Here is a 24532-nt window from a genome sequence, read left to right on the forward strand (position 1 = left end):
GGCACAGGCCTGGAGGCAAATCTAAGCACAAGGATTGAACTGAAACCCCTGGAGAAACTGAGATATTTAAAGCTACAAAGTAAAATAGAAATATAGATTTAGGATACAGATTTTAGCTTTTAGTAGAAACTTATACTAAGTGCCTTGAGTATTGAAAAAGCTGCAATAGAGAATAAAAGGGTTTGTCTTTAGGCACAATTCTACCATAGTAGTGGTATTTCTATAAGATTGCTCTGCCCCAGACAAAATGTAAATTGCTGGGCTCTTGTGCTGCCCAAGGTGGATCCATTGAGGCCTCCTAATAAATCCCTACTTTATTCTTTAGCTCTGGCTAGTCTCTGTTCTAGGCTCTGTTCAGCCTTGACAAGACATCACCTGTAGTAATCACATATCTTCTGAACAGAGAGACATAGCTCTCCCAGGATTTTCCTGGGAAGCTGTGAGAAAGCTCAGAGAAAAGAATGAGAAACAATTCTTATCTCCACTTGCTGCACCTGTCATTGTGCACAGGTGGAATGTGTTATGGAGATTTGTTCACCAAAGAGTGATTTCTTAACTGGCCACTGGTGATGGTGTTTTGGATTCAAGGACCAATTAGGTCAAAACTGTATTGGACTGCCTGCAAGGGGGGTCTGGTGGCTCGACCTGGACACCCCAACCTTCCCAGAGAGAGGTCCCACAACTTTCTAGGGCTCTCAGGCAGTCCTTCAGCTGCAGGGTAACCTCAGCAAGGGGCAGCCAGCTCAGCTCTGAGCAGGGATTTCAGCTCTGCCTGGCAAGGTGTCCCCAGGCCAACACAGGGACAAAGAGAAGGAGCACCCTGTGGTTATTCTGCAGAGGTAGCCTTTATTCCAGCACCCTGCAAAGGAGGCCAGGGACAACAGCTCCCTGATGAACTGATCAGAAACTGGGATTTTATGGGGAAATCAGGGGTGGTACAAAGGGGGAAAACCAATCAGTCCCAACAAATCTACATGGGGTTCCAAAGCATGCTGGGAACTCACCATGACCACGGGGATTTCTCAGTCCAGGAGGGTTTGAGAAGATCTTATCAGAGCCCACTCAAAGGATGCCTCTCCAAGGGAGAAGGCTGGCATGCCCATCTGTCTCCACAGATTGGTTTATTTCTCTTAATAGTATAATATAGTGTTATGGTAATATCAGGGCGCCCCTGTCACAGGAATGATTGACATCTGACCCCAAGGCTTTGGAATGCTGGACACTTGCTTTATTATACTGTGTTATACTAGATCTATAATACAAAGAATGCTAAAGAATACTAAAGAAAACTTGTGACTGTCTCTTGACAGTCAGGCAACAGCTTTGTGTGATTGGCCAAGGAAACAAAGCAATCCTCAGCAGAATCCAATTACCAAATTCCTTCAGGTAAACAGTATCCTGGCACATTCCACATGTGGAAAACAACAGGAGCAGAGAAGAGAGATAAGAATTATTTTTCTCTTCTCTGAGGATTCTCTCTGCCTTTCCCAGAAGATCCTTGGGAAAAATTGTGCCTTGCTTTTCTCTGTGAAGAGAAACACAGCCACATAGTATAGGATAGTACAATAAAGTTATAGGCTGGGGACAGAGTGGCTGGACAGTGCCCAGGCAGAAAGGGACCTGGGGGTGCTGGTCAACAGCTGGCTGAACAGGAGCCAGCAGTGTGCCCTGGTGACCAGGAAGGCCAATGGCTCCTGGCCTGGACCAGGAATGGTGTGGCCAGCAGGAGCAGGGAGGTCATTCTGCCCTGCCCTGGGCACTGGTGAAGGCTCACCTGGAGTGCTGTGTCCAGTTCTGGGCTCTCAGGTTGGGAAGGACGTTGAGATGCTCGAGCACATCCAGAGGGGGCAACGAGGCTGGAGAGGGGCTGGGAACACAAACCCTGTGAGGAACCACTGAGGGTGCTGGGGGTGCTCAGCCTGGAGAAAAGGAGACTCGGGGGTGACCTTATCACTCTCTACAGCTCCTGAAAGATGCCTGTGCTCAGCTGGGGCTGGGCTCTTTCTCCAGGCAGCACTGACAGAACCAGAGGTCACAGTCTCCAGCTGTGTCAAGGGAAATTTAGTTTGGATATCAGGAAAAAGTTTTTTACAGAAAGAGTGATAAAGTTTTGGAATGGCTGCTTGGGGAGGTGGTGTAGTCCCCATCCCTGTGTGTGTTTAACAAAGCCTGGATGTGGCACTGGGTGCCAGGGTTGAGCTGAGGTGTCAGGGAACAGGCTGGACTCGATGATCTTTGGGGTCCCTTCCAACCTGGTGATTGTGTGATTGATCAGCCTCCTGCAATCATGGAGTCAACGCTGATTCCCCCCAGCAGGTACGATCCATCACCCCTTTGCCCTCTCCCTCTTCAGGTCGTCTGGCCAGGTGATCTCTGGGGACGCGTGTGCCGGGACCAGCAGCCGCACGGTCACCAGCGTGCAGGGCGAGCACCAGATCAACCAGATCGCGCTCAACCCCTCGGGCACCGCGCTCTACGCGGCCGCCGGCAACGCCGTGCGCGTCTGGGAGCTCAGCAGGTCAGGGCAGGGCAGCCTGCAGTCATCCCCTGGGGGAAGTGAAATGATCACCCTGGGGGAACTGAAATGATCACCCTGGGGGAAGTGAAATGATCACCCTGGGGGGAATGAAATGATCACCCTGGGGGAAATGAAATGATCACCCTGGGGGAAATGAAATGATCCCCTGGGGGAAAATGAAATGATCACCCTGGGGGAAAATGAAATGATCCCCCCTGGGGGAAATGAAATGATCACCCTGGGGGGAATGAAATGATCCTGCTGGGGGAAATGAAATGATCACCCTGGGGGAAATGAAATGATCACCCTGGGGAGAAATGAAATGATCCCCTGGGGGAAAATGAAATGATCACCCTGGGGGAAATGAAATGATCCCTTGGGGGAAATGAAATGATCACCCTGGGGAAAATTAAATTATCCCCCTGGGGTGAAATGAAATGATCACCCTGGGGAAAATGATCCCCCTGGGGGAAATGAAATGATCACCCTGGGGGAAATGAAATTATCACCCTGGGGGGAATGAAATTATCACCCTGGGGGGAAATGAAATTATCACCCTGGGGGAAATGAAATGATTCCCTGGGGAGAAATGAAATTATCACCCTGGGGGGAAATGAAATTATCACCCTGGGGGAAATGAAATGGTCCCCCTGGGGCAAAATGAAATGGTCCCCTGGGGGAAATGAAAGCCTTTTCCACAGCAGAAGTTGCCTGGAATAAGGATTTTCAGGATGCTTTCCTATGGGGTTGTAGTGGTTTTGGTTTAAAAAAATGTTAAAGATTTTTTAAGATTTTCTTAAATACTTTTATTTTTTAAATTTAAGATTTTCTTAAATCTTAAGATTTTTAACATTTAAGATTTTCAATTTTTAAAAATATAAGATTTTTTAAGATCATAAGTCTTAATTTAAGAATTAAAGATTAAGATATTTTAAGATTTAAGATTGAAATTTAATTTTTTTTAAATTTACGATTTTAAACTTTTTAAAATTTAAGATTTTTTTAAGATCATAAATCTTAATTTATTAAAGATTAATTTAAGATTTTAAAATTTAAAATCTAAGTTTTTAAATTTTTAAAAAATTAGGATTTTTTTTTAAGATCATACATCTTACTTTAAGATTAAAATAAATTTAAAAAAATTCTTAAGATTTAAGATTTACAGCTGTGACCCAAGGGGTGATGAGCAGCACCAGAGCTGTGTGAGGTGGGGGTTTGTCAGTGCACTGGGCAGAGCTCAGCAGAAGGGAAAAGACAAAAGTGGGATGAGCAGCAGGGCCCTGGTGTCCCCTGGTCCTCCTACCTGCCCAGGCCAGGTATTCTGTGCTGTAGCCTGGGCTCTGCAGCCAGATGTTGACACACTCTCAGGCTGTACAGCCAGATGTTGGCACACTCTCAGGCTGTACAGCCAGATGTTGGCACACTCAGGATGTGCAGCCAGATGTTGGCACGCTCTCCGGATGCGCAGCCAGATGTTGGCACGCTCTCCGGATGCACAGCCAGATGTTGGCACACTCTTGGCTGCCCTCCTCCCCTGGATCACGGGCTATGGGCTCCTCTGCCCCCTCTCCCCCCGAGGGAGCAGCCCCGGCTGGGGCAGCCAGGGTGGGAGGGCCCTTGGCAGGAGCCCCAGCACAAGCAGGGGCTGAGCTGTGCCCTTGCTCCCCTGGCAGGCTGCAGCCCGTGGGGAAGCTGAGTGGCCACATCGGGCCCGTGATGTGCCTGACAGTGAACCAGACTGCGAGCAACCACGACCTGGTGGTCACAGGCTCCAAAGATCACTACGTCAAGGTACTCTGCTCCTTGGGGAGCAGCACCCCGAGTCCTGGAGCATCCCATGAACTCTCCCCCCTTGCTCAATCCCCGAGCCCTCAGCCCTGGAAACATTCACTACTTACCACAGAGTCATCCCTCCCAAAGGCAAAAACAGTCTTCCCCATGGACTTGGTGTCACAACTTCCTCGGGTTTCCCCATCCCCTGTCACTGGCTTGGTACCCCTGGTGGCCACCTCCCTACCCCTGGTGGCCAGGCCCCTCTGCCCCCCACCCCTTCCCCTTTATCAGGTGTCTGCCCCTCGTGGTTCTTCCTCTTTCCCTGGGTTTGTCCTTCATGGACTGTGTTACCCTGCTGGACTAAAACCTTCCAAAAGAGCCTTTCTTGCCTCTATCACTGAGGCAGCAGTGGTGAGTGTTCAGTGGAGGTTTGACTGCACTGCCTGAATGTTAATTCAGCCTGCCTTTCAACAGGAGAGGCTTGCTGGGGACAAGAGATAGGCAGCAGCACCTACCACTTTAACACTCACATTTTTAAAGTCCTGTAGGGAAGCTCAGATATTGGCAACCCCTCACTCTTCTCCTGACAGCTGAGCCCAGATTCTGTTTTCACCTCTGCATGTGAGGTTTTCACTTGTTCCCTTTTCCCAAATCTTGCCTTTTGCTTGGTCCACAGTGTACCTTTGGAGAAGTTGTTGCATTCCTCTCATGCATCAGACTCTCTGGCTGGAATTTGCATGTGAGGGCTGACCCAGATGAGCAGTTCACCCTGTTCTGCTCGATAATACCCCCCAATAAAGATGCCTTTTGCCTGCTGAGTCACAGCTGCAGCACAGCAGGAGCCTGTCCCTTCCTTTCAGGTTTTAGCAGGTTGAATTAGGGCTGTCCCCAGGGAAGTGAGGAGGGGTGGTGAGATGGTGAGACAGGATCCCCCTCAGCTGTCAGTGTGGCTCCAGAGCAGTGTGAAAGCTCACCATGAGTAAAATGCAGCAGAGTGGGGCTGTCCCTCCTGGCAGATCTCTGCTTGTGGCAGGACCCTCAGCCCCAAAAGCCTCCAGCAGCCAGTGCCCAGTCCCATTTCCAGCATCACTCTAGGTGCCCTGAGCCTGGGACACAGAGGGTGGTGGCCAAACTCCCCAGGGGAGGGAGTCCCCAGTGCCATCTGTGGTCTGTTACCTGCCGCTCTTCCCCAGGTGTTTGAGATCACGGAGGGCATGGGCGGCAATATCAGCCCCACTCACAACTTCGAGCCCCCTCACTACGATGGCATCGAGTGCCTGGCCATCCAGGGAGACGTCCTCTTCAGTGGCTCCAGGGACAACGGCATAAAAAAGTGGGATCTGGAGCAGCAAGAACTTATCCAGGTCTGGAGGGGAGCACAGGGCAGAGGGGGGTTGTTACTGGGGCCTGGGGGGTTGTCCAGGACCCTGGTGCCAGTGGAGCTCACCAGGGAGGGCACTCCCAGTCCTGGGCCATGTGTGGGTGAGGGTGTGCTGTGCCCCATGATTTGTCCAGCAGGGTGCTTGGGATTGCTGGCTCTCCTTCAGGCAGGCTGAGGCATCAGTTGCAGTGTGGGGGCTTGTGTTCCACCCTGAATTCTGGGTTGCTGTCCCCTGCCCAAGGGAGAAACTGAGCCATGATTTTGAGCCCAGACTCTTGGCCCCTAACTGGTTCCCCGGTCCCAGTCAGTCCCGGGGTGTCAGTGAGGAGCTGAGCTCCCTGAGACAGTGAGGACCCAGCCACCCAGGATGGGTGCATGAGGCTGCTGGTGGTGCTGCAGATGAGGTTGGTCATGGCTGTGCTCTGTGCCTGTGCCTCCAGCAAATCCCCAATGCCCACAAAGACTGGGTCTGTGCCCTGGCCTTCATCCCCGGCCGCCCCATGGTGCTGAGCGCCTGCCGAGGAGGCGTCATCAAAGTCTGGAACGTGGACAACTTCACCCCAGTCGGGGAGATCAAGGGCCATGACAGCCCCATCAATGCCATCTGCACCAACTCCAAGCACATCTTCACTGCCTCCAGGTGAGCCCCCAGCGTTCTGCCCCCGTGGCCCCTGGGAAGGGGGAGGCCCTGGGTTTGAGCTGTGACCCCTGGGCCTGGGTGGGTGCTGGGTGAGCAGGGAGCGGGGAGGGGATCGCAGCTTTTTAGTCCCTCCTTCATCTCCTTCTGCCCACTGTAGCCTGCCCACGGCCAGGCCTGCCCACTGCAGTGCCAAGAGCTGTCCCTTGCCACCCCCTGCCCACGCTCTGGTGATGCCCTGGGTTACTCCCCACGCAGGGACCCCTCTCCCTCGGGGCTGGGCATTGTCTGCTGCTCTCGGGGAGCTCTTCAGCAGCAAGACTCTGATATCCTCTTTTCGACCCTGTCCCTTTTCTCCCTTCCTTTTTTCTCTGTCTCTCTCTGCCTCTCCTTCTCCCCCCCTCCCATCTGTGCCACAGCGACTGCCGGGTAAAGTTATGGAATTACGTGCCTGGGCTCACCCCTTGCCTTCCACGACGCGTCCTTGCCATAAAGGGCCGTGCTACTAGTCTGCCTTGACCCTCCTGCTCTTTGACTCTCTTGCTCATATGCTCCTCTTCTGTCTCTCCTTCCCTTTTCTCTCCATCTTTCCCTCCCTCTGTTCCTCTCACTGTTGCTTTTGCTCCTCTCTCTCTTTCCCTTCCCCCCTTTTTTCTCTGGTCTGAGCTGCTTCTTCACGGTATGAAACTATTCTGAGTTTTTCCCCACTTGATAAGTCTTTGTTAGAATGGACTCACCCCCTTGGCCCAGTCATGCCCCTGCCTTGGTTTCACTTCTTTTTGGTTTTTTTTCCTCGCCAAGTGCCCACATCTACTTTGGCAACTCAGTGGGAAGCCATGGCCTGCCCGTGCCTTTGCATGGATAGTGGGTTGGGAGTCAGCAGCCACCCTCAAATCAGCCCATGCCCCAGGAGCAAAGCAGCTCCCTGGATTTCACTGCTGGAGCTCATTCGAGGCGGGTAGGAGTCCTGGTGTGGGATCAGCCCTGGAGGTCACCTGTTCCCTTTGTCCCCAGCTGCTGCCAGTGGGGTGAGCTGGAGGCTGAGCCCCATTGGGTTTGCCTTCTCCCCAAAGCGCATCAGACAATTCCTGCCAAGGGAGAAGGGCCTGGAAGCTTGGGGGGCTGCATGCTGCCGTGCTGGGGAGGGGAGTGAGCACCCTCTGGGGCAGTGCTGTGGGGCTCCTGCCCCAACCCCTGGGTCATGCTGTCCCTCTCACCTTTGTTCCTCAGTGACTTGACAGTGAAGCTCTGGAGTGGGAGGAGGTTGCCTGCGGGGTCAAACTAGGAACTGCAGAAAGACTGGAAGGCGTGGGGCAGGGTGAGGGGCAGGGTACCTCCCCCTGCTCTCAGGACTCAGTCACCCACAGGAGCTCAGCCCAGCACAGGGATTTCTTTGTGCCTGACCCAACGGGGTGGACAATGCTGCATCTGGTACTCCGAGCACTGTCAGCTCCTGTGAGGAAGCAGCTCTGTGGGGCACCAGCAGCTCCACCTGCCCTCCTGCTGAGGCTTCTCAGTGGTTCTCCAGTGAACAGGAAATGTTTCATCTCTCCTCTCACCCATCCTGCTGTAAGGACTTTAGGGGTCAGAGATCCCTGACTCCTCAGAGACACCCAGCTCCCTCCTGCCATGTGGGCCCCGTGGCTCTGCCATGCTGTGCTGCTCCTGGGCTGGTTCCTGCAGGAGTCTTCTCCACTCCACGAGGACATTTGGTGTCTGCTGGCCAGGACCACAACACAGAGGATGCTTCTCTGGAGCCATTACTTGTGAGACACCTCTGCTGTGGGGACTGCAAAAGGATTTCCTGGTACTCCCAGCCTTCCCTTTCCTGTGTGGATGTGTCCCCAGTGGTTGGAGGTGCACTCTGAGCTCCTTTGCCATGTCCCATCTCGTGAGGCACAGCAAGCCTGGGATGATCTCCACTGGGCAGCTTCCAGACTCACCTGCTGCAGTTCCTTTGACACTCTCCAAACCCAGCTGTAAACTCAACTGCCCCCTGGCTCCGGGCTCTTCCCCACATGCCCAGCCCTGCTCTGGACATCGTGACTCCATCAGGGCTTTGTGCTGCAGCCAATTAACCCCCTTGAGATGGAGAAATGAAGCAAGAACGGAGGTTACAGGGCAAAAAGGCCAAGGCTGGATTTGGCACCCCACTGCTGTGGCTCTGTCTGTCCTTCCCTTAAATTCCTCCCTCAGACCTCTGCCTGGGCTGGAGCTTGCTTAGGCTGGGCCTGCATGGATCCAGGGCTGGAGAGGAGCCAGCAAGGCAGAGAGCAGCCAGAGTCCTCTGTGGCAGGAGCAGAGGGGGGCAGGGGTTGCACACTCTGACCTCGCACAAGTCCCCTGACTCCCCCTGTGCTGGAAGGACAATCCTGCCGTGGATGATCTTGCACAATCTCATCTCCTGGAGGGTCTGGGTGCTCCACCCAGGAGTGTTTCCCCAAGGTCACACAGTCTTCAGGCTCTTTGCTCTGTCTCTCCTGTTCAAGGGAGGCTGGTAAGGCCCTGGTCTCACACTGGAACTTCCCTCCATCTCTTCTATGGCCCACTGGACCATCCCCTGCTCTGTCCTGCCCTGGGCCACCCAGGGTTCTTGTGGAATGGCTGATGAGACCCCAGGATGGGTGTTCCTGCCTCACACACTCTCCTTTCCCCTTTGTCACAGAAGAAGCAGCACTTGAACTCAAATTTAAGGATTTCTTCGTGTGATCCCACAGCACTGAACTGGGATCTTGGAGGCCAGGGGCTCCAGGACCTGCCCCATCAAGCACAGACCGTTTCCCCTCTGCTCTCATCTGCCACCAGCCCTTGTTCCAGGCATTCTGGCTGGAGTGAGGGGATTCCTCTGCATCTCTGCATCATGAAAGACAGGAGTGTCTCTATTGATTTGGTGGGGGAAGGGAGGGTTGCCTTTTTTTGGGAAAATTCCATCCTGCTGGCTTGCCTTGTTGGAGGGCAAATGGTACATGTGTGTGTGTGTGTGTCTGTGTGTCTGTGTGTGTGTGTGTGTGTGTGACCCTGCCCAGCTCCTGCTCCCTGTGAATGTGGCTGAGCCCTGCACAGCCAGGACTGGTGACTGTGCTGAGGAGAGGCTCCCACCCATCCTGTGTGATCTGTGGAACTGAGGGTGCAGCCAAAAGTGTACAGAGACCTCAGCACCCAGTGGCACACCCCCCCAAGGGGGGTCTGGGGGTCTGCAGGAGGTGTCTCCCCCCCAGTCCTGTCTTGGAGAGGTTTCTGCACTCATTCCTCAGCTGGTTTGTGCTTTGCTTGGCTGGAGGGGCTCTGTGAGTGTGGGGGTGTCTCTGGGAAGTGTTTGGCTGTAGCCTGGGGTTGAATCTGTCTGCTCTGAGATCTCCAGTGCCTGCCCTGGAGCCTTCCCTGCTGCCATGGCTGAGGGGAGCACCCAGGGTCAGACCTGCCTCGCCTTTGCCCTCTGTACCTCCCTGTGTGCAGGCTGAGAGTGCCTGTTCAGTATTGCAGGGCTGAGTGGCCAGTCCTGGGTGATGCTGAGCCTCTCTTGTGCTGTGTCCAGCAGCCTCAAGGCTCTCACAGCCCGTGGAGGGAGGGAGCTGGTGCTGGGGCATTGGTGTGCTGAGGCATGGGGTTTGAAGTGAGGAGAGTCTGATTTAGGAATAGCATTCTCCAATTTTGTGCTCCCACTAAAACCCCCATCCCCAGCAGGGTGGAGAGGGGAATTGGAGGCACAAAAGATGAAGACCACAGGTTGAGATAAGAGCAATTTACTGGAAACAGCAGTGAGATAAAAGACAAAGAGTAAAACAGCAGCAATGTTAATAACAGAAGTATACAAGAGAGAGAATGATTCACCTGCAGAGTGCTCACCCTGACTGACCACAGCCATGCTCTACTGACCAGAGTAGACTTCTCTAGGAGAAGAGAAGAAATGGATCCTGCCTCAGTGTGTCTCCATGGCATCAGGACATTGTGATAAAGCCTTACACTGCTGTGGATCTGCTGTGCCAGCCTTGCATCCGCCCAGCCCAGCAGTGCCCAGTGCTGCTCTCCCCCCCTGGCTGCAGGCAGGGCCCCTCTGCTTCTTGTCAGGGTGCTCACTGCTCACTCCTGCAGGTGTGAAAGTGCATTCAGGAGGATCAGAAGTGACATTTGCCCTTTGATTCTGAGCACATGCCCACTGGGAGCTGGGCTGGCATTTATCCCTGAAGAATTTCCTGCAGTTGTTGTTTTTCCTCTCAGCTCACACACCCATGCTTCTGGGGCAGAGGTGGGTTTTCCTTCCCACTTCCTCCTGTCCTCTCTGTGCTCATGCAGGTAAAACCATAGGTTGCCTTGTGGTGTGTCCCCTCTCTCTCAAAAGGGGGCCAGTTGCTCCCAGCAGCAGAGGCTCTGGTCTGTACTGGTGTGACATGGGGCATTTCCTCAGTCCACAGCCCTGCACTGGAGGATAAGTCCAGTCCTAAACTGGACCTGGGCTGATCCAGTTTAGACAGTCTTTTTACACAGCTGAGACACAGGTTGGTAGGAAGGAAAAATGATGATCTTCATCATCAGAGTTGGGGAGTCACCTTTAACACAGTTTGTTCTCCTGTTCAGTCAGATCTCTGAATAACCTCTCTAGAAATCTCTTTCTAGACTCCAAAGATTATGTGGACTGCACTAAGGACACCTGGCAAAAATATTATTTCCTTAACATCCCAAGGGAATTCAGAACTTCAAAAGCTGTTTTAACAGGCCTCAAGCAGGTGAAAGGTGAAAGAGTGGGGAAAATCATCCCCATCAGTGCCAGTGAGGCTGTGCTGTGTACACCCTCCCTGTACACATGGATGGTGAGCACTGGACCTCATCTGCATCTGCAGGGCACTGCTGCTTGTTTGAATCCCTGGGGACTCCCTCTGACACAGCCACTTCCCTCAGGTGCTGGGCAGCATTTATCCTATTTAACCCTGTCCATGCTGTTCCACCTGCTTGGGTGCACTGCTCCATCATCCCTGAGGGAATACCTTTCCCTCACACTTGGCAGGAGCTGCCTGCAGAGGCTGAGTTCCTGTGCTTGGAATTGCCAATGCCCAGGTCCCAGGACAGGTCCCATTCCTCGGCTTCCCTTCCATCTGGTTCCATGGCATGGCTGCAGCACCCAACATTGCAGCAGCTGGGTCAGCAGGGGCTCAACCCCCCTGTCAGCTGAAAGCTCTTCACATCTCAGCTCACTGGGGATGGGGATGGGGTGATTATCTCCAGCCCTGCCTCTTCCTCCTGCTGTGAGGGCCCTGCATCCTCTTCATCCCTCTATGCAAACTGGTTTGGTCTGGGATTTATTCTGTACAGGGGTGACTGCAGCCAGCATGGTTTGTCCCTGTGGTTCAGCTGCAGTTGGAGTGGCCACAGTGCCTTCTGCTCTGCCCTCCTCCTCCTCCCCTGAGGGTGCTGTCTGGTGAGAAGCAGTGTCTGAAGAATGCTGACCAGGGCCCAGCACGCTGCAGTGAGGCTCCTTGCTGGAACTGCCACAGCATTCTCCTTGAGAGTGCTCTGTCACTTCTACAGCCTCTTGTACTTGTTCAGGGGGACACTTCCCAACCACTGCAGGAGAGAATTTCATCCAAAAGTGCCCCCTTTGCTCCCACATTCCATGCCACTCATGACTATTCCCCATTGGGGTAGATCTCAATAGAAATCTCTTTACTCCAAAGATTATGTGGACTGCACTTAGGACACCTGGCAAAAATATGATTTCCTTAACACCCAAAGGGAATTCAGAGCTTCAAAAGCTGTTTTAACAGACCTCAAGGGAGAAAAGTGGGTGAAAGTCTGGGGAAAATCATCCTCCCCTGTTCCCCCACGGGTTGGTCATGATTGTTATTAATGGAGTCCCAGAGGAAGTGCCCCAGGTAAGGGTAGAAGAGAAGCACTCCAGACATCCCAGATGACCCTCACTGCCCTTGATGTTATCATGTCATAAACTAACAATCCTGATCCCCCTCCCTGCTCTGAGACAGAGACTGTGGTGGGAGCAGACAGAAATATGTGCAGGGTTAGGTACCCCCATGGGCAGACCAGGCAACATTGTCACCAGTGGCTCAGTACCTACTACAGAAAATGTTGAGATCTCATTTGTTTCCAACCCACTCTGGGGAGATCTGTTGTTATCTCAACTTTTCAAGCCCTACCTTGGATGCCAAAAAAAAAAATCTGTTGTGGTTTAGGACTGGTATTCCCCAATTTAGTGTTCCCACTAGAACTGTGTGCTGCCACACCCCCCACCTCCTTCCTTCCCTGTGGTGGGATGGAGAGGAGAACTGGAGGCACAAAGGTAAAAAAATCACAGGCAGAGATAGGAACAATTGACTGGAAACAGCAATGAGATAAGAAAAACAACAGCAACAATATTAATAACAAAAATGCAACAATATTAATAACAAGAGTGTTCAAAATAGAGCAAATCACATGCAAATGCTCACCACAGTGTTACCCTGATTGGAAGAGAGTCCCTTCCCCCTGCCCAGCAATGATGTGAGGTGGCCTGAAAGAACCTCTGGGCTCTGGCCATGTCCCCTCCTGGCTACTGCAAAAATTAACTCTGTCCTGGCTGGAACCAGGCCGGGGTGACTGTGATCCCACAGCTGTGTGTGTGTGTGTGTGTATGTGTGTGTGTTTAGCTCTTAGTTCCTGTGTGGGTTGATGTTTCTCATGCAGAAGAGCATTTCTTGGCTGTTGATCTGGTTTAGCTACCTCACGGTGCAAGCTGGGTGCTGTTGTCATTGAGTTTCCTATTGGGGATGGGGTGGGGAGTTTGTGGTGTAAGAATTTTATATTTTTTTTCTCTTAATTATTGTTATTGTTATGGTTTTGACACTTGAATTCATCCTGGGGACACGTGGCCTCGCTCCCACCTTGCTGCATGTCTGAGCCACCCCCTGTGTTCCCTCCCTGCTCCTCCTGGGCAGGGAGCAGGGCTGGGGTCCCTGCCCCAGCTCCCACCTTTGCAGTGGGATCCCCCAGAGAAGTTGCAACACCGAGATTTTGCTCCCATTCCTCGTGGGATTCCTGGGCTGAGGATCTGTGGTGTTGCCATTGTGAGTGGGTTGGTTTGGCAGCCTGGGTGTGGCTCCATCTGGTTCCATGGAAAGGGGGCTCAGAAAGGCTCAGCTCAGCCCAGATTTCTCCCTCTGCTCTCCCAGATATTCTCTGTGGATGTGATGGAGCTCTGGATGGGGAGATGTCTGTGCAGAGCACATTGCTGGGGTGGGCTGGTCCCAGCCAGCTGCAGGGCAGCAGGGCCTGGGGGCTGGGAAAGCCTCTGCCCAGGCTGGGCATGGTCTGTGAGAACCTGATTCTGCTGTGTGATGGATTTTTCACTCCCAAAAAACGTAGTTGTGTCTAAATTCAGTGCCAGGCACTGAACATAAACCAGGGGAGCCCTGGAGCCCCAGCTCAGGCTGGCAGCTGCCCTGGCACAGGGGTCAGGGGGCTCTGAGCCAGTTTGGGTGCAGGTCCTCCCAAACACTAAAGCACAAGGTCCCACATGCAGGTGGGTCTAGGAGAGGTGGCCCCTCAGTCCCTGTTCCTCCAGAGCTCCAATGGGACCATGGGCTGAGGCTGGAGGAGGAGGACTGGGCTGAAGGCTCTTTGCCTGTGGGTGAGCTGTTCCATCCCTGTGCACTGTGCTGGCTGTTCCCTGCACATCAGGGGCCTGGCTGCACACCTGAAGTCCCCTCTGGTGGTCTCAGAGCCCCTCCAGAGCAGGGACACTTTGGAGCTGCCTTTGTAACACACACCTCACTTTTCTCTGCCCTTGGGCACCTCGATTTGTGACAAGGGTGTGATCATACCTGCACTCCTGCCTCAGGTTGCTGGGTTATGCTTTTTCCCCAGGGCCTAACTCTGGCTCTGGGGGTCTCCTCACCCCCAGCACACAGCTCCAGCCTCTGTGGAGGGAGCAGAGCTGCCCCAGAGCTGAGCTTTGCACAGCAGGGCTGGACCAGAGTCAGCAGCCTAAAAGCACTGGACCCCCCAAACCACTGTGAGCCCTCCTGAGCAATGTCCCCTCCCTGTCACCTACAGCTCTGATGACACAGGCTGGGCTGGCCAGGAATGGGAGCTCTGGGGTCCCATCCTGTCCCCCCCAGGTCCCCTCCCCACCACCTCTGAGCACAGCTGCTTTGGGGTCTCACTTGCTGCCTCCTGCCTTGGTGCTGCAAACTCAGTGCCTGCTTCCCATGGTGCTCTCCCAGGGCCCCTCTCCCAGTCCTTCACCAGTGCTCCCAGTGCCCTCACCAGTCCATCACCAGTCCTTCACCAGTGCTCCCAGTGCCTTCACCAGTCCATCACCAGTCCATCACCAGTCCTCCCAGTGCCCTCACCAGTCCATCACCAGTCCTTCACCAGTCCTCCCAGTGCCCCTCACCAGTCCTTCACCAGTCCTTCACCAGTCCTTCACCAGTGCTCCCAGTGCCCTTCACCAGTCCATCACCAGTCCTTCACCAGTCCTCCCAGTGCCCCTCACCAGTCCTGCCTGTGCCCCTCACTGGAGAGAGTCCAGGTACGATCCCTGCCAAGCGCAGGGCTCCAGTTTGTTTTCCACAGGCTCCCTGGAGCTTCAGTGCCTCCTGCAGGCTGCTCGTCCTTCTGAGCCTCCCTCACCCTTCTGGGAAGGGACCAGGACCCCCAGCCCTGCAGGTGCTGCGTGGTGCTCCAGCTGTAACTGGGACAGAGGCCAGCACAGACCCAGCTCCCAGAAAAGCACAGCCCTGCACCTTCCTCCTCCCCAGGGCTCGTCCTCCACCCACCACAGCTCTGCCCTGGTTCCTCCCAGCTGCTCCTCCTGCCTGGCACCCCCAGGTGCTGCCCCACCCGAGGCTGGGGCAGTGCAGCACTGTGTCCCCTGCTCCAGCACTCCCTTCTGCACAAGGAGCACAACAGCAGATGCCTTTTCACACTCGGGGCTTTTCCCAGAGGCCAGCTGCCCTGGAGGCTGTGGTGTCTCTGTGGGGGCTGTGCAGCCCGGCCCTGGCTGGGTTTGTCAGAGCATGAGGGGTGTGTGTGTGTTTTCTACCTTGGTGTGTTCCTGTAAATAGTGTAAGTTATTGTGCTCTCCTGCTGTACGTTTTTCAATGGCTGTTTGTTTCTTGCCTTTTTGTCTTTGCAAATAAAATGTTCTTGACATGAAGGGATGAGCACAGAGGTGGCTTTGAGGAGGGAAAGGGCACAGCCAGGAGTTTCCCATCCCTTCCTGTGCCCATGAGCCTGGCAAGGGGCTGGGGGATAGATGGGGAGGGGGGACTGTGGCTGCATCCCTTCTGGATGGAGTGGAAAGTGTCCCTCCCCATGACACATGGTGGCCCTTAAAGGTCCTTTCCATTCTGTGATTCTGTAATCCTCTTGGCTGGAAGAGGATTGGACAAGAGGAAACGGCCTCAAGTTGTTCCAGGGGAAGTTCAGGTTGGATACCAGGGGAAATTTCTGCACCAAAAGGGTGCTCAGGCCTTGGCACAACTGCCCAGGGCAGTGGTAGAGTCACCATCCCTGGAAGTGTTCAAAAGATCTGTGGATGTGGCACTTGGGGACAGGGTTTAGTGGTGAACATGGCTCCCCTGGGGGAGTGCTTGGATTTGCTCTTAGAGGGCTTTTCCAAAGGAACATTTCCATGATTCTCAGGTGACCCGGGCCCCTGCAGGCAGGGGGGGCAGAACTGATCTTAGTGGGGGCAGGTTCAGGGGCTCAGGTGGTGGAAGGGGCTGAGGGGCTGCCCCTCTCCTGGTGAGGAGGAGGAGGAGGAGGAGGATGCACACCAGGCAGTGCCAACCCCTGCAGGAGTCAGAGCATCCCTGAGCCTGCAGCATCACATCAGTGGGGAAGGGAAGGGAAGGGAAGGGAAGGGAAGGGAAGGGAAGGGAAGGGAAGGGAAGGGAAGGGAAGGGAAGGGAAGGGAAGGGAAGGGAAGGGAAGGGAAGGGAAGGGAAGGGAAGGGAAGGGAAGGGAAGGGAAGGGAAGGGAAGGGAAGGGAAGGGAAGGGAAGGGAAGGGAAGGGAAGGGAAGGGAAGGGAAGGGAAGGGAAGGGAAGGGAAGGGAAGGGAAGGGGAGAAGGGAGAGGGAGCGGTGGCGCGGGGCCGCCGGCAGGGGTCAGCGCTGGCTGCGCCACCGCAGCGCCCGGAGCGCGGGAGGGGACACGGGGATGGGGGGAAATGCAGAGCCCCGCCGGGGACGGGGGTCCTACTGGGGGCTCAGGGTGGTCTGCGCCCCACAGCCCTGCCAGGCAGCCCCCGGATTCCCTGGGGAGATGCAGTGCCGTGTCCTGCGGGATGGGGAGGGGGGGTGTTGGGGTCCTGCAGGTAGGAGATTTTGGGGGCGATGCTGGGAGGTGGCAGGGCTCTGCCGCTGCGGTGGGGGATGTGTGACACGGTGTCACCGTGTGGTGCCCGCTGTGCCCCCCGAGGTGACCGATGATGGAGCCCAAAGACACTGGGCAGCCTCCAGGGTGGGGAGGGGGACAGGGAGCTGTCCCTGCAGCCCCTGGGGCCGGGCTCAGCTCCCGCAGCCCCCATGGCCCCTTTGCCAGGCAGCGCTGTTGGGCTGGTCACAGCGAGCAGCTCTGGGAGCTGCCAGCCCCGGGCTGTGCCCGCTGCCCCCGTCCCTCCCTCCCTCCCGCACCCCCTGCCCTGCCTGGGCACCGCTGCCCCGACACCCTGGGGCCACAGCCGGGCTCCAAACGTGCCCGCAGTGCTGGTCCCGAGCAATGCCAGCCAAGCTCGGAGGCGTCTCTGGGGGCTGGCAGTGCCCACGGCTGTCCCAGCCCCCAGCACCATGCCCTGTGTCGCCCTCAGCCTGTGACACAGCTGCCACCTTGGCATGAGCCTCCGTGGTGCTGCCAGGGCAAGCGAGGGGTTGTCATGGGCCCAACTCCCCCTGGCAGGGCAGGTGACATCGCTCCTGCTCCCACCTGGTGCCTCAGCCACTCGTGGCACCACAGACACTTTTACTGCCAGTCATCATGGCACCATGTCACTCTCATGGCCACCCCTGTGCCATGCACCCCTATACCTGAAGGTGCACTGGGCCAGCAGCAAGGGGACAGCAGGGACACAGCCCTGGGAGCTGTGGCAATGAGATGCTGGCAGCCCCCTGCCACCCATCCTCAGGCTGAGGGAGGAATTGCTCTGAGCCCATCAGGGCTGGGGCTGCTTCTGGCTAGGGCAGGTTCCCATGGCACCATTCTGCACCTTGCTGTGCCCCGTGCCTTTAGGGAGGCCATGGGGACACCTGAGGAGAGGTGCCCTCCCAAGCTCCCATCACAGGGCCCAGGCTCAGTGGCCAAAGGGGCAGGAAGGGCATTCCTGCAGGCAGGAGAGCTGGAGGGTACCTGCAGGGGGTGGGGGAGGAGAGCTCAGATGCTCTGGCCTCCTGATTCCCAGAGCCCAGGGAAGGAAGGGGCAGGCTCAGGAGGACTCAGAGGGCTCCCACTGTGCCAAGCACACATTGGAGGCTGAGGGTGTCACCCCTGGGAGCCCCTCTGTCGTGGTGGCACTGCCTGGGCACATGGGCTGGCTGTGGTGCCTCCCTGACATCAATCTGCAAGGAAGGGACATCTGGCCAGGGGGTGCTCAGGGTGGTTTGTGCCACACAGCCCTGCCAGGCAGCTCCCAGATGCCCCAGCATGGGCAGAGCTGTGGGTGGGTGGGCTGTGCACAGCTTGGGCAGGAGATTCCCAAATGCCACAGGGCCATCTCATCACCCTTGGCTGGTGGCCCAGGGGATGGCAAAATTTTGGCGTGTCCCACCCTGCTTCAGGGACACCTGCAGTGTAGTGGAGGGTGGAAAATCCTTCCCCAGGGGCAGCTTTCCAGCCACAGGCACTGGCAGCGCAGTGGGCAGCCAGGTCCCGGGCACGGGGCAGCCCTGGGCTCCATCCCTGGCTGGGTGCATGGCCAGGCTCTAGATCTCTTTCCCTGGTGGCCCTGTGACAGTGACAGACAGGGCTGCTCCCTGGCAGGGGATGTTCCTGTGGGATGCTGTGCCCAGGGAACAGGAGAGCCTGGCAGCACCAGCTCTCGTGAGGGTGCTGAGGAGGAAGCTGGGGTGGGACCTGGTCCCTCCTGGCTGGCACACTGGCCCTGCCTGCCCCAGGGCCTGGGGGGTGTGACACAGGGGACAGGACATGAGCCACCCTGCCCTTACTGGTCCATGTGCCAGGCTGGAGTATCCATGTTTGCAACAGCCTGGCAGCACAGTGTCACAGGAGATGGTTTGCTGCCAGGTTTGGAGTGATAAGGACCCTGAAGTGACAAGGGGGTAGCTCTGTGATGCCAGGGTCTGCTCTGCTCCCAGGTGCCCAGGACTGCCTCAGTCTGCAAAAGGCTGGCTCAGCAAAGAACCAGAACCAGGCAAAGGGGTGCCCCAGCTTTGGCTGGCACTGGCCTGGCACAGGCCTCCCTTGCCAGCTGGGCTAAACCCAGCAGGAATAAACCTCAAAGGGCCCCAGGTACCCCTGCCCAAGGCCAGAGAGGCAAGAGCCACCAAAGGTACTTCCCCAAATGCATCCCACGACCCTGCCTGTCCCTTGGCACACATCCCTGGTGAGTGTGCGTGCCTGCCGGTGCCAGGAGCGTGTGGCAGGGCAGGGCAGGGGCTGCCACAGCTCTGCAGCCTTTCCCAGACCTCCCCCAGGCAAAAATCGACCCATTCTGACAGACAGAGCAGCAGTTCTCAGGCACTTTCCTTGTCTCTGCTGTACCCCCACAAAAACCACCTGTCCCCACCTGAGCCCCGCTCCCAGCCCGTGCCCTGTCCTGCTTGGTCACTGAGCCCCTGCTCCTGCTCTGGGACATCTCTGCCTGTGCCACCCAGGCTGTGCTCCAGGCACACCCAGGGCACCCCCAGGGCACCTGCTGAGTGCCAGGGCTGGCTGCCCACCTGGCCAGGTGTGTGCCCGGGGCAGAGCCCTGGCAGCGCTGCCCAGGCAAACCCCGGTAGGGATCCACGGGCCCAGGGCCCACCCCGACCCCGCGGGCGGCTCTGGCTGCAGGAGCCGAGTGAACCTGCTGCTGTGAGCAAACAAACACGAGCCTGGCAAGAAAACAGCCCGTGAAGGCAGTGTGGGTGAAACTCTGGGCACCGGTGGGGCACGGGCTCTGACAATGATTAAACTGGCCAGCCCAGATTTCCCGGCAAGGCAGCGCAGGGCTGGGACCCGGTGGTTCATATTATGCAAATCACCTGGATCTGGGAGCATGAACGTTTGGGGCTGGAATTCCCCTCGGGCTGCCAGATTGTTACGCCGCCCAAGCTATAAAAGCCGAGGCGCGGGCAGGGCTTGCCCATCGGCACCAGGCTCCGGGCCCATGAGCAGTGCCTAGTGGCCAGCCCGGCCTCCTCTCCCCCGGCTCCTCTCTGGATTACCGCCGCTGCCGGAGTTGCCACCACAGAAGGTACCAAAGCTTTTTTGCCGAGGCTGTTGACGTCCCCGAGGCCAGGACGGCTGCTTTGCTCTCTCCTTGCACCTCGCCTCTCACCGGGGATGTGCTCTGGCCTCTTCTCCAGGCTCCACCTCGAGGGCCCTGAGGGGGCAGCGGGACAGCCGCCCCCAAAATGGACAGCACGATTTGGCTTTTTGTGAGGGCCGGGCAGGGCTCGGTGCCCTCCTGGCTGCCGTGATTGGGATGTGCTCGTTGTGACCGCTGCAGAGGACTGGAGCTGTGGCACGGCAGTGGGCAGCGGGGCAGCCGGCTGGGCCGGGGGGCTCAGGAGTGCCCAAACCCCCACCCACGGAGGGGCTGGGGGTCTCTGTTCTCTGCTGGCCGCCTTCTGGCTGTCACCTCTTGCTGGGTGAGGCCAGGCTGCTGGGGACGGGGCTGCTCACAAACAGTGACGCCACGTCCCCAGCTCGCTGCGGCTCAGCCTCCCTCTGTGCTGGCCCCCGAGGAGCTGTGAGTCAGCCCCAGCCAGCAGGTGCTGGGTGCCTGTGTCTGCTGAAGTGACCTAGAGGTGACTGGGTGGAGGGAGAGACAGCCCGACCTCACCCAGCCCGGCTCTGGGGTGCTGCAGGTGCTGAGCCCAGGGCTCACTGGGCTCTCTGGGCTCACTGTCATCTCTTGGCACAGAGCTCCATGGCAGGATCTTGTGAGATCAGCAACATCTTCTCTAACTACATCAGCGCCATGTACCAGCCCGACGAGGTGCAGCCAAGCTTGGACATGCTGGGACAGCTTGGGGATGACAGCACCCTGGGGCTTGGCCTCCCGGCCAGCCAGCCCCCAGCACAGAGCACAGGTAGGAGAAGGGGAGTGGCAGTGGTGGCACTGGGGACCTGGCACATTGGGGCAGTTGTGAGGCAGTGCCACTGGCTGGGAAGAGCTCTGCAAGGTCCTTGTCCCACTCGGACAGGTCAGCAGCTTCCACCATGCCTCAGTTTCCCCAGGGAAAGGCTGTGGGAGGACGCCCTGGGTGGCACAAGGTATGGCTGCTGGGAGCACATCTGATTTATACAGGAGATGGGGGAATCACTGTCCTCCTCTCACAGCACAGCACAGCCCAGAGGACAGGCTGCCAGGGCTCACCAGGAGCAGTTTGGAAGTACGATCCTGGTGATGGGGGTTCATGTGATGGTGCTCAGGGAGGCACCATGAGAACCACACCAGCAGAGCAGGCTGGATCACAGCACAAACAGGCCAAATGGCACCGAAACCAGCCGTGGGGGAAGTGTGGGGTCTGCAGGAGAGGGCACTACGGACCCTTTAGTCCCATAGCTCTTCAAGAGCAGGGCCTGCTTGTCCCTCAGGATCACCACTGGACCACACCAGGTGCCCAGTGGCCACGGGCAGCCCACCTGAGGCACATGGTGGTGGCACAGCCACCCTGCTCTGAGCCCTGCTCTCCATCCCTTGCAGACAAACCCCAGTGGTTCAGTGAGCTCCCATACCTCTGGAGCAAGGTGCAGGTGCTGGAGTGGATCAGCTACCACGTGGAGAAGAACAAGTATGATGCGAGCTCCATCGACTTCTCCTGCTGCAACATGGACGGGCACACGCTGTGCCACTGCAGCAGGGACCAGATGCGCCGCATCTTCGGGCCCCTGGGGGATGAGCTCTACGACCGCCTGCACGAGATCAGTGAGTGCACCAGGGTCTCCTTCACCTGCGGGCCCAGCAGCTTGAAGAATGAGTTGGAGAGGCCTCCACCAGCCCAGGAGGCCAGTGCTTCCTGGGCACTGCAGAGGCTGCGTGGGAGGGTGTGGGGGCACAGACCAGGCCAAGCGTGGCTGGGCTCAGCTCCCAGTATGCACTATTCCCCTTCATATGGAACAGGCATTGCTAATCCCAGTCCTTCACCCCTGTAGCCTCTGATGAGCTGAACTGGATCATTGATTTGCTGGAAAAAGAGGATGCGACTTCCCAGACCTTCCTGAACTCCAGCCAGCTGGGTAAGAGAAGTGCCCTGGCCAGGCCTTTTCCCCAGGGATCACATACTGATGGCAGCAAGGCTAACCCCTTCTTCCCTTCTCTGTCCCTTCCAGAGCTGGGAAATCCCTGTGCCAAGGACTCCCTGGAGGACTTAAAGCCCACGAACCCTTTCACAGACTTCACCTGCTTGCCTGGTTCCATGTCCCCAGGCAGCTCTGATGTCTCAGGTCAGTGTTTGACAGGGGTGGGTTTGGGTCTCGCTGCAGTCTGGTGGCAGGTGAAGGGTGGCAACCAAGGGAAAAAGCCCCCACATGCTCAGAGGTCTGAACCCTGATCCTTTGCCTCTCAGGGCCTGTGATGTCCCACAGCCCCAACTCTCAGGACTCCGGTGGAAGTGACCTTGACCTCGACCCTGCAGAATCAAAGCTCTTCCCTGAGGGTGAGTTGTTTCCTTCCAGACAGCTGGGAGGGGAGGGTTGGCTCCTGGGCAGCTCTGCACTTCCTACCTGGCCATGATTTAGGGACAACACCTGAACACCCATCCTCACACTGAGAAGGAGGGAAAGGCCTGTTTCCCTGGGTGCTCTGCTTCTCTTTCTCTCCATTGAGCAGAGTGATGGGCAGGGCAGTGGTGATCCTGTGGGAAGGGCTGGGTGGTGGCAGATGGGTGAAGACTGCAGCCAGGGATCCTGGGCACAGGAGTCAGGGTTTGGTGTTGATCCCAGCTGGTGCTGACACTGGGAACACAGGAATGCAAGGATTCAGTAGGGTTTGGGGAAGGAGCAGTATGGGGATGAGGGTGGGATGAGGCTTGGAGGGAATGGGGTGACCTTGCTCTCAAGGGATATTTCCCTGGTACCTGGGCCTGAAAATGGGGTGCTCCTGATCCCTGGGAGAACAGGGAGGGAGCTGCAGCCCAGCATGTGCTGCCCAACCTGACGTGTGCCCCTCTCTGTGTGCACAGACCACTTTTCAGGCAGCAAAAAAGGGGACAGCAAACACGGCAAGCGGAAACGGGGACGGCCCCGAAAACTCAGCAAGGAGAGCAGAGACTGCCTGGAGAACAGGAAGAGCAAGCACTGTACGTGAGGAGCATGGACTGCCTCTCTTGGCTTTATGAGGAATGATGGGAGGAAGGGCCTTGGCAGGGGGGTTTAGTGTGATCCAAAGGTCCAAGGACCTGCAGGCGCTTCCCTGCTTTACAGCTCAATGTCCTCTTTCAGCCCCAAGAGGCACCCACCTGTGGGAGTTCATCCGGGACATCCTGATCCACCCCGAGCTGAACGAGGGGCTGATGAAGTGGGAGGACCGGCGCGAGGGCGTCTTCAAGTTCCTGCGCTCGGAAGCTGTGGCTCAGCTCTGGGGCCAGAAGAAGAAAAACAGCAGCATGACCTACGAGAAGCTGAGCAGAGCCATGAGGTAAGTGCCCTGCCCTGTCCTGGGCGGGACTCAGCCCCACTGGGGTTCAGCCTCCAGCAGCTCCTCAGCGTCGGGACCCAGGACATTCCTCTGGCTGCCCTGGGTGATTCCAGACCCTGGCAGGGGGCTCAGAGACCTTGGCATGGAGTCAAAAACACCTGTGCCTTTGATTTTAGCCCATGGAAACAATTATCATTTCTTTTTTCTGGAAAAAATCTTGTGTGAAGCCACAAGAGTTAGAGTAGAATGATAGTGAATTTGTCACAGAGTGAAAAAGTAGAATTTTGGAGATTTAGAATGGGGGTTCAAGAGGCAAGCTGGAGGAATCTGGGCATGTCCTGTCCTTTTTCTTGGCCTCCATCTTCTGCTGTGAAGGTGACACTTTTAGATTGGTTTAGAGTAGAGACAGACTGTCTAACAGAGGTGATAGGTATTGGAAAATTATTGTAAATAAAAGTACATGTCGTTCTTAGTATAAAAAGCCAACACCACCCCAAGGGCAGTCAGTGTGCCACAACCCAACCTGCTGGACAGATCTCAGCAGGTCAGAGAAAGAATGGAATAGATAAGGAAAAAAAAAAAACTCTGAAAAGCAGAACCAATGAATCTCAACTTCTTCAGTGGCGGGGCTGAGGAAAAGACTTTCTGATACCTTGGGGGTCATCTCAACCACAGAAACCCGCGACTCAGAGCCCTGACTGCACCTCTGTCTCCCACAGATATTACTACAAACGAGAGATCCTGGAGAGAGTCGATGGACGACGGCTGGTGTACAAGTTTGGGAAGAACTCCAGCGGCTGGAAGGAAGAGGAGGTGCTCCAGAGGAACACGGAGCTGTAGGAGTCCTGGATGAGCCAGGGGCTGATAAGACCCTCAGGGCCAGCCCTGAGCTGGGCTCCTTGACAGGAAACTTTGCCTGCAGCTGTATCTGGAAGCTGCTGGCCCATGCAGCGTGTGGAATTGCGCCCCTCGCTCGTGTGTGCGGGTGACTGCCAGCCCCGAGGTGTGCAGGGCCCATGTTTGGCTCCAGTAGGTTATTGCAAACTGTGACTTCCCTTGCTGGATCCGTATCTCCAGCTGGAGCCGTGGGGACTGTGGCTGCTCCAAAGCCTGAACAGATGCAACGGGGAAGAGAACTTCAAGCCCCACTGTGAGAGCCCAGCAGGTCTCCTGCAATCACCCACCTCCTGCCTGGGCAGAGGAGCAGCACATCTGTGTCACCTGTGACTGAACAGAGCTTGTCCCAGCTGTGGGGTCTTCCCTCTCACTGTTTGCACCGTGCCAAAGGTGCCCCCTGTCCTCTTCACTGCATGTGGGTTGGGTGAGACCCCCTTTGTGTAGCAGCTTCTCAGTGTGGCACCGGCTGAGAGAAGATGGGAACATTGTGGAGCTTCACCCGGCCCCAGAAAGCCCTCAGTGAGTGAGAAGAGGAT

The 24532-nt window shown here is 56.4% G+C and overlaps 2 protein-coding genes across 3 annotated transcripts in view; both read left to right on the top strand.

Moving 5' to 3' along the window:
- KIF21B (kinesin family member 21B) overlaps positions 1-7594 on the top strand; it is a gene marked incomplete at both ends in the record, with an annotated part of 45363 nt that extends 37769 nt beyond the window's left edge. For both annotated transcript variants that reach the window (XM_084220699.1, XM_084220700.1), the window contains 5 exons: positions 2354-2518; positions 4192-4309; positions 5485-5655; positions 6113-6312; positions 7540-7594. In XM_084220699.1, coding sequence (XP_084076825.1) covers positions 2354-2518; positions 4192-4309; positions 5485-5655; positions 6113-6312; positions 7540-7594 — 709 coding nt within the window. The remainder of the gene's footprint in view (positions 1-2353; positions 2519-4191; positions 4310-5484; positions 5656-6112; positions 6313-7539) is intronic.
- Positions 7595-20387: 12793 nt separating this feature from the next.
- On the top strand, positions 20388-23939 carry ELF3 (E74 like ETS transcription factor 3; the record flags this gene model as incomplete). Its single annotated transcript, XM_084220608.1, has 8 exons — positions 20388-20550; positions 21168-21389; positions 21617-21700; positions 21794-21907; positions 22030-22119; positions 22645-22761; positions 22904-23099; positions 23819-23939. 8 exons carry the CDS (start codon positions 20388-20390, stop codon positions 23937-23939), a joined length of 1107 nt encoding a protein of 368 aa, XP_084076734.1.
- Between the last annotated feature and the right edge of the window lie 593 nt (positions 23940-24532).

This window comes from Fringilla coelebs (genome assembly GCF_963513975.1).
Source record: "Fringilla coelebs genome assembly, chromosome: 23".
NCBI lineage: Eukaryota > Metazoa > Chordata > Aves > Passeriformes > Fringillidae > Fringilla > Fringilla coelebs.